Below are 15,521 nucleotides of genomic sequence, written 5' to 3' on the forward strand. Positions count from 1 at the left end.
TCTTATTTATGACCGTATTAAACTGGCGCTCCCCTGGTCTGGGTATGGCAAGACTAATTCCAGACGATGCTCGTGTGCTTGGTCACAGTCGATGCAGAAGCGTGCGTTTTGGAAGAACACACACAAACACAGGGGAGGGTTCGGGATGGTTGGAATGCAGGAATCGTTAGAAGCATCGAAGCATCTCTTAAGGATGCTGCCTTAGCTTCCAGCCTTAGATCGACGATGAGTCGGCTAAAAGCTTAAAAGCATCCCCCCAACGGCAAACAGACAAACAGACAGGTTTCTTCGTTAGCACTTCCGTCTGCCATGGTTAGGAAGGGGTGCCAAAAGAGAGTGTTTGTGTTTTTGCGGCAGCAATTTCGTCTTAATTGGTTGTCGGCGTTCAGCCTTTTTGGTTCGCTTCCATTTGCTGGCCACTTTTTTAGATTCTCGAAAAATCTCTAATACACACACAAACAGGTTCAAAATCACCTCAATTTGCTTCTTTGTGGCAAGTGGAACACGGAATGGCGAACCGTAACCGTCTTCGTGTTTTTTTGGAAACGAAAATAAACAAAAAAAAACAACGCGATGGTCTCGTAGGTAAATTCTGTTTCGCGCAAACCGATTTCGGGCACAAAGGCTACCGTGTAATGGGAAATGCAAATAAAATGCACATTTTCATGCACCGTTTCTGTCTCGGTGGTGGTGGTGTGTGCAGTGTCGCGATACGGCTCATAAATCACTTGGCAAAATTTGTATTGCACCAGGTCCGTCGCCATCGAGCGTTCTCCATCGACTTCGGCCATTTTTTTCCTTTTTTGGTGGGAAAAGAATGGCCATCCTACATGCTAGCAACAAAGACATACTCTCACACACACACACACACACACACACACACACACACACACACACAAAAAAGAAACTCTGTTACATACGTGAGGTGGTTCCCCTTGGAAACCATGACCACCAAACGCGGAGGACCGTACCGGGCACATGCCGGGCCGGGCGTTCAGAACCACATCATGGTAGACGCTGCGTCTGCTGCTCAGGAACCGTTCGTGCATAATTATGCCTTTCAGTATAAATACGAAATTGAAATTTATATGCAGATTAGTTTCGTGTGTTTGTCTCTCGCGTCAGCTTCGCCATCGGTGCCAAGGCAACCAGCGACACTGGCTGCTGCTATTTTGCGCAACATATGGCGTTCTCGAAGGGAAGGCAAAACCAAAAAAACCATACTTGCGCGACATAATGGCAAAAGAAGTGAAACATATGTGGGTATGTACGTGTGTGTCTGTGTGTCCGAGGGAAGTTCGTATGCAAATGGCGAAAAATTAGATTACCACCACCAGCGTGGTTCAACCGATGGCCTAAAGCTACGAATTATGTTCGCCGTTTTTGTCGTTTCGCTTGGGTGTGTTTCGCGCTTCCAGAACACACTGTGGTGTGCGAAAAATTAGAAGAAACATTAAATCATTTCTTCGTTTAGTGTTTGTCGCCACCATCATCACCATCATCACCATCATTATCATCATCATCATCATTGGCGGTAGCATCGTCATGTGGAAGAGCCGTGTAGAGCTTTTTTGGATTTTGGATTCCCTGGCGAAAGTGTGAAAACCCGGCACGCACCGGAAATCGTACATTTCCTCATTTTCGTAAGCTTTCCTCCTCGTGGAGGGAGGAACCGGTGAGTGAGCCGGTTCTTCCTGTTTCGTTCCATTTTGGATTACAGATGTGCGGGAACACCGGTTCCCGGGAGAGAACGGAATTATATATTTCCTCTGTTCGGTCGAGAATAGCGAAGCGCGAATGTGCCGGCACGCGAGATGATCATCATTACGGATGGTATTACTGTGCACGGAAAAGGGGGGTTGTCTCCGTTTTTAGCCAACCGAAAGGGGAGGGGGGGAACAACCTGGTACGGATATATAATATATACATTCCCGTGTCGCCATTAGCACGTCCGGAGAACGGCTCTGGCTGGATGGATTCTTTTGCCATCTCGTACACTCGCTACGCGCGCAGACGACGAAACATCCTTTGAGCTTATAACGTGTTGTTCCGGTTATGGTATGAACCATGGCTGCCCGTTGCCATGGTGGCATTCACCTGCTGTCCACCGTCACGCAATCGGATAGTGTCTTGTGAAGGCGTGGAACGTGACGCGCTGCCACCGATGTTGGTTCCATCGAACCTCGAAAGGTAACAAGGAAGAGGATATCCTTCTTAACGAGCCATTGCGTCACGATTCGCGGCTTGGCTTGGATGCTTCGGAATGTTGGCCAACTGGAGGCTGCGAACGCGAATCGCGCGCGCACCTGTTTGTTATGCTTTTTAGAGAGCTTTAGAAGGGAAAATAGAATTTATGCAAAATTGATTCGAAGTGTGAAATGAGGAAAATGTGTTCGGATGTTAGGAGATTGGTTTTCATTTGTTTTTTTTTTTCGGCGGAGGTTATATTTAGCGGTTTAAAAAAAGATAAGATTCGTCTTACGAGATTTAGCCTACGAGCATAGCCGTAACGTGTTTTAGACGATAGTAATATTAAGATAATGATATTTTAACAAAAAATTAACTTTAAAAATGATTCAACGGAGTGGAAATGTAATACACTCATTAGCCTGATTGCCGTGATCATTTCAACGGCAAAACAAACGATCCAAGTGATATAGAGAACATATCATTAACATCACAACAGATTTCTTCGAAGAGATGAAATTTTTAACATATAGATTTATTTAGAATATTCATTCAGAGAGCATTCTATTTTTTCGAGAGATTCAACAGTTTGTTACCTTAAAACTGTGCATCTCTTTGTATCAGATGATTTCAACACAAACTCGAGACGAAACCGAAGAAATTTGTTCGCCAAATGTCGATTTTAATTCGCATATTTAGCAATATGCAAAATAACAGATTAAGTTATATTAACATCTAGACACAAAATACTATTAAAATGATCGCACACGTCACATGTATAGAAAATGGATTGATGTAAATCTCATAAATGCGCACAATTTTAACTTCAATTCATATAAACTGCATATGCAGATTGATGTAGGATTTTTACATCAGAGTTATCTGTATTAGAAATTGTTTTGAGAGTTCATTTAAAGGTTGATTTCTTGTTTTCATTTTTATTTTCCAAATGTTTAGCACCGAGTCCTTTTTTCTCAATTTAAATCATTCATATAAGGATTTTCATATAAAAATTGTAAACAGAACTGATGGCATGACTGCAATTCTTGTTACACATTCTGTCGACCTATCGTTGTGGAGCCCTTCCATAAACCACCGCTCACCGAAGTGTTTTCATCATACAACTTACTTTCCGCACATCGCCAATTGTTTGTTCCTCTGAGCTCACATCCGTTGTTCCGGCTTAGAACAGCTTTTTCGCGAGCACTCGTCGAGATAAATTCATTTTCCTCAAAATAGTTTTGATGCCGTCAGCGTTTCAGCTCATTATTTTAGTTTTTCCCGGTCCCAGCACAGTGCTCGTTCCTCGTCGTTGTCGTCATCGCTCAACGTGATAGTAATAAGCAGTCTTGGTTGTATACGAGTGGTGCAGTATGGTAAACATGTACCACCAACCCATTGGTGCACCAGAGTTAAGTTGTATTTTCGCGATCTAGCGCTGCGGTCGCAGATTCTGCCCCAGGGACACCAAGAGATGCGTGGAAAGTTTTAGACACACGGCAACAATCCACAAAATGCTGTCAATTCAGCACCTACCGTGCAGTGGTGCATTACACCATTGTACGGCTTCACACTAGAACGCCATGTTTACCGTAACGCGTTCCGCGAGCAGAGACTTCGTCAGTCGTTGCCTTTGCTTGGTATTAGGTCTTGAGTACGAGTACAATGAGCACTTCACTCGTAAGTTGAAAAGTGGACCGCTGGTAGGAGATAAAATATCACTTCACCCAGCATTTGTTTCCAGCTTAATGGATCCCTCGAAGGACACCCCATTGCTTCCGGATACATTCCGTTAATAAACCTTTCAGTCGGTCCTCTTGACGGTCCGGTTTGAAGGGGTACACGAGTACGTGCAGAAAGCGAGTGCGATGGGAGTTAAAACAACGAATCGATAAACCAAGCAAAAGGGTTTATGGGTCAGAAGATCATCCGACCGGCGGTTTTTTCGGTGGTGGTGGCGCTAATGGCCAATGGCGTCTTACGTTACGTTGGGGGCCTGCAAACGAAGATATCATGCCCGGTAGTAGTGGAGGTGGTGGCCGTGTTGGCGTTACTGGTGCGAGGAATCCCGCTAAGGCTCGGAAGATTTACGGAAAAGTGGATTTATTTCGAAATCGCTTTTAAAATTTATTTGCCTATCCCGTACTCGGCGCTCCGTGCCATGGAAAAGTGCCTCGGCAATGGCGCTCGGTGGCATTTTGGACAGTAGGGCCGGGATCCGAGCGGTCTCCAAAATGTATATCCGCGCCCCTTTTTCTGTGGGACGGATTCATGGTTTATTTTAAATAAATCCACACCACGCTTGACATGGAATGGATCTGGCGACTGGTGGTTTTGTCGTACCCTTACTGCCTTACGGGCGTAGTTGATGTTTTGCCTTTCCGTTTTGCCTTCGTCAAACCCCCGACTCCTCGAGGCAGTAAGATAAGTGAAATCACCGAGCGCTGAAGGAGGAGAGCCCTGAACGTAGAGACGAACGAAGAGACGACGGTAGATACCGCCTGAGGCGATGGTTTTGTTTCCCATTTGTGCGACCTCCTCCACAAAATGGTCGTACCTCTTTCCGACGCGCTTTCTTGAGGCAAAAACTGTGAGCGACGAAGCTGAATTTTGTTGAAAGAATGGGTACTGGAAACTGGCGGGTTTTCGGGTGAAATATGTTTTCATTTTGTTGCGCCATCAGTCGAAACAAATACGGAACCTAGCGGTTCCTTCCATGATTGCAATAGTAATGTGTTTGGTTAGACGAAGGCCATCGGTGTGTGTTTATGCCGTAACAGTCATACATACTTTTGATGTCGTAGAAACTGCCTCAAAAACTGTTCAACTGTATTGTTTAATGTTGTAATGTTTATTTTATATAATGATTTATATCATCAGTAAGTACGAAAAAAGGATTTTAAAGTATAAAATGCAACGTTCCTAAGGCTCTATCGGTTATATAGAATTAGGAAAAACTTGAATATGATGTAATTCAGAGCGGTAGATAATGGTTTGCAAATCAATCATATATATTGTCTTCCAGGGAATAACATGACAGTAACATTAGAGGACCGAGATAGAGATGTGCGTAAGATTGCATGTTAATGCTGGAACTTTAATAAAGGTAGATGGACAATTCCTAGATGGCCTGGTTCCTAGTTGGTTATCTTTCACCGTAAAAAAGAGGGAAGAAACTGATGACGTGGGCAATGAATCCACACAAAGTATTTACAGATATTGACTTGGCCACGGCAAGACTGTCGGTTAACTCTTGCACAACAGACTTTTATTTGAAAACTTTTAATCCCAAAATCGAGTTTCAATTTGTTCGCTCATATCATGGGCCGCACGCTCAACGGCTCAATGAATGTGTGTGTGTGTGTGTGTTTCGTTGGCACTGCAACGAATGATGATTGGTTGCCATCATAATACTTCCTTCCTTTGTCTTACAATGCGCCACAGGCGACGAAGCAACGTCAAAGTTTCTCGGCAAAGGGCTCACTTCGATCCTTTTGAAGATCCCCTCCCCGGGTAGGGAGCTTATCGTTTCGCCTGGGACAAGGTTTCACCGCTGTACAGCAACATCCCCGACCATCTGCCCGACGATAGCCATTACCGAAGAGCCTCTCTGACTCTGAACAAGTACAAGAAACAGTCCAACAGGACGCTGCGCAGCGTCCATTCGATGCAGGAAACCAAAACCCAACGATTCGCTTAGTTGTGTGAGGTGTGCGTGTACGCTTGATGCGCTTTTCATTCAAATTCTGTAAATAAACTTGAACAACGCGACAAGCACAAGGGGTGAAGGAGGCAAGTCCAGCGGTGCTGCGGAGAGGCGGAATTCCATTCGATTTTCCATCGAGCGGTATTTGTAGCGGCAAACGCAAGCTGGTCGCCGTTTGATGCACCACCACAACGCTAAAGGGAAATCTTCGCTTACGACCAACGGTCTGGCTGGAATGCAAAGCCTCAAAGCGCCTCGGATCGTCGGAGCTGGAGTGAGGTGGCTTAGGTGAGGTGGCTGGGCCGGGAGGAAATGTTAGCGACCGTTGGAGTGGAAAATTTATTCCACCCTCACTCGCTTTCTCCTCCTCTCAACCGTCTGTGTGCCCGTAACCGAGCGAGCGGGAAAATATATTTTACACAAAAAACACATTCCTCCAGCCAGTGGACCAGAGAGAAAGAAAGAGAAAGAGAGAGAGAGAGAGAGAGAGAGAGAGAGAGAGAGATAAAGAGAGAGAGAGAGAGGGAGGCCTGTGCCGTTTGTTTGAAACATGTCTTTGCATGTGCCTGTTCCTTCCTGCTTTCCGTGTTTCTGTGTTTCAGAAGTTCGATGCGAAATCCTAATAGAATTTGTGTTCCGCTCGTTAGATGGATCAAGGGAGTGGCACGGGACGGGCGCCTCGGAATCGCAGAAAACCGGTTCACCAGAAGTTCATCATTGCCATTTCCCTGGCCGAGGCCGAGGAAGCGCACATGTTTGAATGTTGTCCTGATGTTATACTTTGGCTGCAGTTGGATCATAACTCTTCGATGGTTTAGGTTGTCTTAGGCAACGTTTTGCCAGCACCAGAAACGGTTGTCGGAAAGAGAGATTCCCGGATCTTGGCGATGTGTTTGGAATAATTGGATTGATGATCGTATTTTCATATTGTAGCAAGTTAAGCGAATTATCTTTACAGATCAGTGTAATGTGAGGATGTATACAACAACCGATGGTAGATTGATTTAATGAATTTTGATCTATTTGCTTGTGCTTTTTGAATATCATTTGCTTTTGGTTTTACGTTATTTTTCAAATATCGCAGATTTTGAATCAATACAAATATATCGTTGACCGTAACTACCAGCGAAACTATGCTTATCGAAGCTATGGAATAGGATTTTTGAAGCGAATTTAACACACGCATGAAGATGACAATTTGTCAAACTATCAACCGAAGGAGATGTAAAATATGACTGCTTGAGTGTGTTTCACAAATGTACAAAGGTTTTAGGTGGGAAAACTATTAAAAGAATACTTACGATGCATGTCGCATAAAGTGATATCAAAGGAGACGTTTTAGTCCAAACGATTTTTCATAAATCAATTGTTTAGATTCAAGGTTCCATTAGCTGAGTCTTTGACATCCATTTTTTCAGTAGTATTTTTATCGTAAGCACAAAGCAACGAATTGGTCAAATTACTTCGGTTTGAGAACCTGCATTGATGAATTTTGACAATCAAATCTGAAAATGTGAGCGGCTGAACCTAACCGAAACTGTCAGTGGGCATCAGTGGCCAATTTATTTTTTTCAAATTGCTTTAGCCAATAACCCATCATTTGCAATGCAGAGGGATTAAAATAGCACGGAAAATGGTTTGCGTCCTAAGATGGATCGATTTTGATTTTGCGAAGCAAATTTGAAAAAATATGTTGAACGATATTTATACAATGACTATGCATGAAAATGAAAAATGCAAAAGCTTGGCATATAAGATGAAATATTCAAGCAAATGTCGCAACTATGATGTATTTTCATAAAATGAATCACGGTGCTGCATTTTTTTTGTAAATATCGGGATATATTCCTCTTATATGAATATTGGTTAGTTATGTTTGTTCCAGCTTGAATCTTTTGAGTTTTATACTTTTTTTGAAATGTAATATAAGTAATGTGCTTCGTTTGTTTCGATTGTTGTGTGCAACTTCTTTGAATTTGATTCTTATTTCTTTATCAAGTGCAAGTAGTCTGTTCGGGAGGTCATCAAAAGAATACTATCCACTGTTACGTTAACTGATGAGTATGTCCCTGTATGTCATGACGGCACTACATCTACCGGCTCCCGTTAAGCCTGCTATCGTCTCTTTGGAGTAAAAGATTTAGATAAAATGGAGGGATCTTACTCCTTGCGAATCCTTACACACCCGGTGTGTTGTTCATCTCTTTCACGCCTTAAAGCGAGACCAAATCCGGTGGAACTCGTGTTTTAGGAGCAACCGACCTTTTTCTGGGTCGACAGCAGTAGCGGTGATCCGGAAATGTAGAAACCTTTTTTTTCACGAGTGAGCATAATTCAGTTTTATCTGCGTGATGAAGGTGGAATAAGCTAGCCACCGTTATGCTGGCGACCATTGAGCTGCAGCTTTGCGTGCGCCAGCCCAAAACCCACCGTACCTTTCCCCGGGGCCAACTGTTCATGAACCTCGACCCCTAGACACAGACATGGGGCTATCCGCGTGACGATAGGAGGATTTTCATCTCGCCATACCTACCTCTAAGTCGCCTGTAATACAGTTAACGTCACGATCGCTTTTCTTTACTGTTTATATTTAAATTCAGTGTAAGTGAATGGAAATGGTGGTGCTCATTACAAGCGGAATCTCAATCTCTCCCGCAGCTGTGGCGCAAGTGTAACGATTTCGGTGTGCGTGAGTGTGTGAGTGGATCAATATTTATGATCGAGAACCACACCATTATGAGTCTTTATCACTTTGCACTCAATTGAATTGCACTTACCGAGCTCATTTTTTCCGCTTACTGCCACCTTCCCCGCGATAGGACATTAAAATTGATTATTCCTGCGAAATGGTTTCGAAAATGGGCCAAAGTAGGAACAAAGTAGGAAAAAGAAGCAAAAAAGAAATTTGTGTCAACGCTTTACAGCTGCCAATTTATGTTTTTCCCCTCCACTCGATGTTGGAGGTTGCTAGAAAAATCCAAATTTATCCCTGCGCTCTTCCACATCGCTTCGATTTACGCCGATCGTAATCTCGTCATAATTTAGAATTATCCAATAAAATTCCCTTGCGCTTCACGGCGACCATCTTCGACCTTCGAAGCAGTAGCAGATGGGACGACTTTGGGTGTGAATCGATGGATCTTTAGCTTTTCGGAGTTTTCGAGCTTGAATTCTGTGATCCATTTTTTACGAAGAATCTCAATGAATGAAAGCTTACAGATGCTGTAGCGCTGTTTTACCATATGTTTGCATTATGTAGCTGATAGCTGGCGGAAGCAAAAAGCGTGGGATGGTTTACAGCACACTACTATTCCATTTGGAAAAAAGTAATCTAGAGTGGTATTAAACATCGTTTCTAGTACCCATCGGCGTCCTGAAATGTTTGGAAAAATGTGGGGTACCAGGCGCCTCCATCCGTATGCATCGATGGAGGTGCCTAGTAGCTTACTTTTTCGAGCTAATGAAACTGGAGCAATTAGTGAATGAAGTGCTTTTCTGTTAATATTTTTATCATTCGAGAATGATGAAAGGATGGTATTTAGTTCTCTTTGATCTCTTGTGTGCAGTGAAGCGTTGCATTAATGGAAAACTAGTTCTACTTGCTTTCATGTTTTCAATGTTCTGACACACTGTTAATGTTCGTTCGATGTTCACACTTTGTGCGTTATGTTGATCATTTTGTCATCCTTCGCTTCGCCCTTTTTTTAATATTTAAAATAGAACCTAAAGGTCTTCAAGTGATCTATTCTGTACGAAATTGATGCCACTCTTGTATCGTTTGAACACGGTTTTGGTTCAAAAACAACTTCAAACTGTGTTTTTTGGGAGCTAATTAGACGAAAGCACCAAGACTGCTTAGCTTCGATTCGCTTGAATAACAGCTTCACTTGATAAACAGTAAAGCTCACTCACCCCTCGTATACCCCGAGTAACCTCTGTGGCATGTTTCGAGCTTAATGTTGACTCGAATATGCTATGCTATGCTCACCCATGCACTCCGGGAAAGGTAGGCGTCAGTAATTTGGTGGCACCTTCGAGAGCAGTTTTACACTTTGTGGTAGTGGCACGATAATGATTTGGCATTTATGCGAAATTACACCCGGAGAGGTTGCTTACGGAGCTGCTCTAAGAGCGATAGCACAGCACAAACCAAGACCACGGTCTTCATGTGCTTCGAGTTTCGTTGTATCAGCAACTGCAGCAGGTAGATGGCTTTTAAAGTTTGAACACATTAAGTGATCTCTTGAGAATCGGCAACCATCGTCTTCAATCTGCGTTGATAAGCACTCAACCTCTAGTTCAAGACGTTGTCGTACACGCTGGCAAGCATGTTTATGTTCAGTAGGAACCTCATTAACGGTGTTCGTAAATACAACTCTCGCCAAAAACCTTTCGTCATCCCCCTCCCCGGCGGGCGCACCAAACGTTAAACGCTATGTCGGTGCGCGTCTACATTCCGGGCATCAGCAAGTAGCGTGCGCCACGACAATACGGACGCGATGTTGCGTGTTCAGCAACCGTGTAGTTGTACGCGTTTTCGGGGGGTAGCTCTCGTCTTGTTGCTGCGTGCCGTAGTCTGCTGAAACCCATCCCCGGAATGCAGACTGTCGGTGCTGGCTGGAGCATACACGGTCTGTCACATTTCATTCAACGATTTTATCGCCGTAATTAGATGGCTGCTCGTACGACATTCAACCACATTCTACTGCGTGGCGTGGCCTTTTGGGGTGACTTGCTTAGCCTGTTGGTGTTCTTAGTATTATTATTATTATTGTTTGCCCGTAAGGATCGTTGCCCGTTTGTTGCCTTGTTAGCGTACCGTTAGGACAGGTTGTGGTGCGTTGAAACGGTCCCCATTCTGGCAGACTGCGGACTGCCCGTTTGCCCATTCCACGCTTTGGTTCCCTCGAAGGCAAAGGTCCCGGGGAGCTCATTCCACTTTAATTTCCGCCATTTTTTTTCGCTCGCCATAGGGAAGGCAGCGAGGAACATTAGCTCACGAAACGTACTAACCTTTGGCTACGGGCCTTTTTCTTCTTCTTTCTGCTCCACAGTTTCAGCAACCGCTAATAATCATCAATTATCATCATCATCGTTATCATCATCGGCGCAAGCGGCGGTGGCGGCGACGACGGCAGTGGAGGCGACCGCATCGTCATCGTTGGAGGTACGGGCGAGCAGCGGTACGGTACGGTTGCGTGGAGTGGAAGCAGCACAATTAGTAGACAATAAAATCCACGACAAACTGCAACATCCCGTATCGGGGTCGGCTAGCCAGCCGATCGTCACGGCATCCCCCGGCATCGAGCCGCAACCGGTGCGCCGGAAGCGAGAGGACGCTTTCCTCGCCAATAGTAATTATGCGCCGGATGGAGGCTTCTTGCTGCCGAGAATAACGGAGGATGTGCTGCTGGTGAGCAATCTGACCGAGGAGCGTTTACGCGAGGAGAACGAGCTGCTGGAGCATCTTAATCGGTAGGTAGCAGCGGCCTTCGTGTCGGAATCGCGTTCCCTCCAAGGGGAAAACTAATTTTTCTTCTCCTAATAAATAGCGAAAACAGGGGAGTGCTGCCCGTGCTTTTTGGCTGCAATGTTGGGTAGATAATGAAATTATCGTTGAAATGGGGCCAAGAACCGTGCAAGTCAAACGGTTGCCGCTGATGGGGCCCGTATGGAAACGGTCCTTTGCTTTGGGATTTTTTGCTTGGGAGACGAAACGAGCATCGCAATGGTTTCTTGTTTTGTCAGAATACTATGGAAAGTAAATAATTTTGTAGAAATTGTCGGAAAATCTTTCGCGTTTGGAATGTGTTTCGAATGGCGCTTGTAATTGCCGTACTTCTCCCTAAATAACATAATCGCTAAGATAACACAAAATGGATCAATTTGAAAGAAAACCCGGGCTTTTGCACAAAACTTATTCTTGCCATCCAGGAACTCATCCCTTTTCCTTTGAACCAAAGTTCTGTGCACACGGTACATGTTCGGTATTTAAATCATTCATCCTAAGTACAAGCAAATGTTAGAGCTTTGTTTCAACAAGGCGAACCAAGTATGCAAAGAGTGTCGAGGTTGAGTCTTTTCACTTGCTGGTAGTTTCATTAGATATCAATCATGCATTAGTTTTAATTAGAAAACTGTCTTGTATATTTTCTGTTAGTCTGATCCGTGTTGCTGTCTGATTTTGATTGTGTTTTTTTTGGGGGCTAGACTCAAGGATTATCTAGTTTTAAATTGCAAAGACTATTTAATGTGTGACTCACTTTAAGAAAAACTACAATAAAGCATTTCTGCATAACTTCGACTAACGCGCGATTAGTACCAATAAGCCAACCCTCATTTAAAGCTGCATTAAGAGGATTGCATTAAGAGGATAATTCTACTATCTATGATGCCAAAAGTTAAAAGCAATGTTATATTCGTAAATATTATAAGGTTACTTTCAATGTGTGTTACATCAATATTTATAATTAGTTTAGATGTAAATCGGTCAATTCTCGTTACATTTAGAGAACATTAGTTACCCACTTAACGTTCATGTTTGTTTCTAGGTAACTTGAGATTCGATTCTGTAGTCATACATGCATACAATAACTCACAACCTTATCCACTAACAACAACTGTATTCCAATATCATTACTTCGCTTGAACGCACCTTGATACTCTTAAGGGACTCCATAGTGAGGTTTTCCGTAAGCGATTTCGTTCTGATGCATCACGCATGTTACAGGATACATCAATATTTACAATAGGTACATCGTTAGCAGAGCTGTTGAGTGGAAATAAATTATTGGACTGTGAAAAATCTCGAGAGCATGCTGCTGATACTCATTGCGCCAAGTGCTGGAAAGCGGACTGGCAAACAACTATTTCAAGTAGTACCCCCTTCATGAGTCAACGATAATGATTGGTGGAATACCAACCGTTGGACCATGCCATTTCCAGACTGATTGCGGTAACACTTCCATGAACAGAAAATAAATTAGATCACCACCTATCGTACCTCTGTCAATCTCGAGAGATCTGATGTTCGCTCCAGCTGGATAGTAGGGAGAGCTGTCAGCACAATTTCGTTGATTTAATTAATGTTTTCTCAGGTCAAATGAGTCGAAGGGCAGTGCTACACTATTTCTGTCTCACCAAAGCCTTTGGTAAAAAAAAAGAAACACAACGAAAACCATAAACCAAAATCCTCCTCCCATTCCGAGTAATCTCCGAATCGTTAAAAGCCTCAGAATAATAATGTGCTAATGATAATACGACCCAAAACCACCCAGGGTCTGGGTGGGAGGGTTAAGAGTAAATTTGAAAGTTTACATCCTTCATCTTCAGCTCAGCACCACCTTCACCACCTCCGCCACCCCTCAAAAAACCACTATCCGTTAGCCAAGGAATTTACCTGACGTAAGGTGATGTGATTTGACGTGACAAATCTCACCTCACCCGGCACGTCAAACCGCAAACCGTCGCGTCGTCCCGTTTTGGGGGGGGTCTGGGATCACCTGAATCACGTACGAAACCAATTAGAACCGGAATCCCTTTGATGCCCGCGATTCCACCTCATCGTACCGTACTTCCGTCACACCCGAGGATCCTCATACACACACACACACGAACTCACGCTATACCCTATGGATTCGTCGCAGGCTTCGTAGACATCACCGGTTCCTTCCTAAAACTGTCACGACACCATTTAGCCGTCGGCTGATGGGGAGGGCTCATGCCATGTTTACCTCTTCGCGTTTTCTTGGGAGGGGTGGGGTGGTTTAGGACGCTTTCACCTCATTTAAGTTTACGTCACCTTGGGCTAAAGGGGCCTAACGATGCATAGTCGGTGGCTGCCGGTGCCGGTGCCGGTGAGCGGAGCGTTTTATGATCTCATTTCACTTACTAATTTCATTCGAAATGAAATAAACTTTCATTGGCAGTTCGTGCATTCCGTGGTGTACCATCACAGGAAGAAGCATCTCATTTCACACGCGGTATTTAGAGAAGTTTTCGCAATTACTGCCTAGGGAAGATCTCAATGGTCCATACTTCCCGATGGAGTAATGGTTTTTGGGTGACTTCAAATGGAATATTCAATTTATGGCAGCAAACAACGCGAGTTCTTGGGATGTTCTCATTGTAAAGGCATGGAGGAAGCACGCAGATCCTTTAGATGTGTCCTTCTATTGTCCGAGAGAGCAAGAAACAAAGCAAAATGGCAGCAGAACCCCGATCTCAAACAATGAAAGGTGTCTAATAATGAAAGATGAATTCAATTTCGAGTGTCCGGTTATGAATGGAAGCCTTTGAATGCGCACATCATTTCCAGGACAACCGAATCTCCACTGGAATTTGTATTGAAGTATTCCATGTAAGACGTTGGCGTTATTGCGATTCCCATTGCCGTCCAGTACTGGATGTAAATAGCGCGCGTGGCTTCACTTTGGCAAAAATATTCTAATATCCTTCTCCTCTCCGTTTTCTCTCTTCCCCTCTCCCCAAAAAAGGGATCGGTTTCCGGGCCGTTTGATCGCACCGCAGGACGATGTCACTGGCCAGGAGCCGCGGCAGGGGCACCAGCGAAACGGTAAGAAGGGACGGCGACGAAAAGGACACAAGAAGCACAAGAAACACTCGAAGATCAAGCTGCTTCCGGTGACGCTGGTCGGTTTACCGGTGGACGAGCAGGGTCGACCGGAATCGAGGATTGCCCTCGAAGCGATGGAAACCGTCGGTGGTAACCCTTGGACGCTGGGAGGTGACCTAACCCGGAGCGATGCTGTGGACAGTGAGCGGCCGCTGGAAATCCGAACGGAAATCGATCGAGTGGACGAGGTTCGAACGGAAACGAGGAGACTGGCGGACGGAAGTGACACCACCTTGCCGGTGGTTCAACGGAATGTGGTGGATGTGGTGGATGTTTGGAAGGAAACCACGATGCCACCACCACCGGCAGCACCGGTTACCAGCGAGTCCCGCCGATCCGCCCGTCCGATGGTTTCTGCCTTCCCTCCGCCGCCGGTGCTCGTTGGCGATGGCCATTTGGTGTTCGGTGGTGGTGACGCCTCCCCGGTGGCAACCGGTTCCGTCTACAATGGTCAGGGTGGTTTGCCGGTGCGAGAGCAGAGCAAACGCGACCGGCAGCAGCGCAAAAAGTTTACGAAAGGTAAGTGACGGATGGTGTTTAGTGAACTATATCGATATAGTGAGCATATCGTTGAACAAAGCAAACCAATAACTTTGCTTTACTCTGATGTTGGAAATTGTGTTTATCTTTTCATTAAACGAACAATATGCCTTAACTTTATGAATAAAATAAGAACTAAATTAGGTCCAGTGGTATATAATTAGTATGATGCAGATGGTGGTACATTGTCTTAAGTTTATCACTGAAGGATTTGGGATCGATACATCTCACTGAAGATACTTTCCTTATTAAAGTACTTGCTGAGATTAGCTAATTTTACAATGTTGTTTCATAAACTCTACAGTAGGCCGGCTATTTGCTCGTCTATTGCAATCATTTGCTTTACGTCGGAAAGTTTTGATGCTCAATTTCTGTGCATTTGCATACGACTTAATTTGCATTTGCATACAGATTTTACTGTAGCCAAATAAATTCGATAGGTTTCGTCGATAT

At 44.3% G+C, this 15,521-nt stretch overlaps 1 protein-coding gene across 1 annotated transcript in view; it reads left to right on the forward strand.

Annotated features, from left to right (window-relative positions):
* The window catches only part of LOC125954680 (uncharacterized), a 104,236-nt gene that overhangs the window by 66,575 nt on the left and 22,140 nt on the right, over positions 1–15,521 (forward strand). The window contains exons 3-4 of the mRNA XM_049685165.1: positions 10,948–11,368; positions 14,389–15,047. Coding sequence (XP_049541122.1) covers positions 10,948–11,368; positions 14,389–15,047 — 1,080 coding nt within the window. The remainder of the gene's footprint in view (positions 1–10,947; positions 11,369–14,388; positions 15,048–15,521) is intronic.

This window comes from Anopheles darlingi, chromosome 3 (assembly GCF_943734745.1).
Source record: "Anopheles darlingi chromosome 3, idAnoDarlMG_H_01, whole genome shotgun sequence".
NCBI lineage: Eukaryota > Metazoa > Arthropoda > Insecta > Diptera > Culicidae > Anopheles > Anopheles darlingi.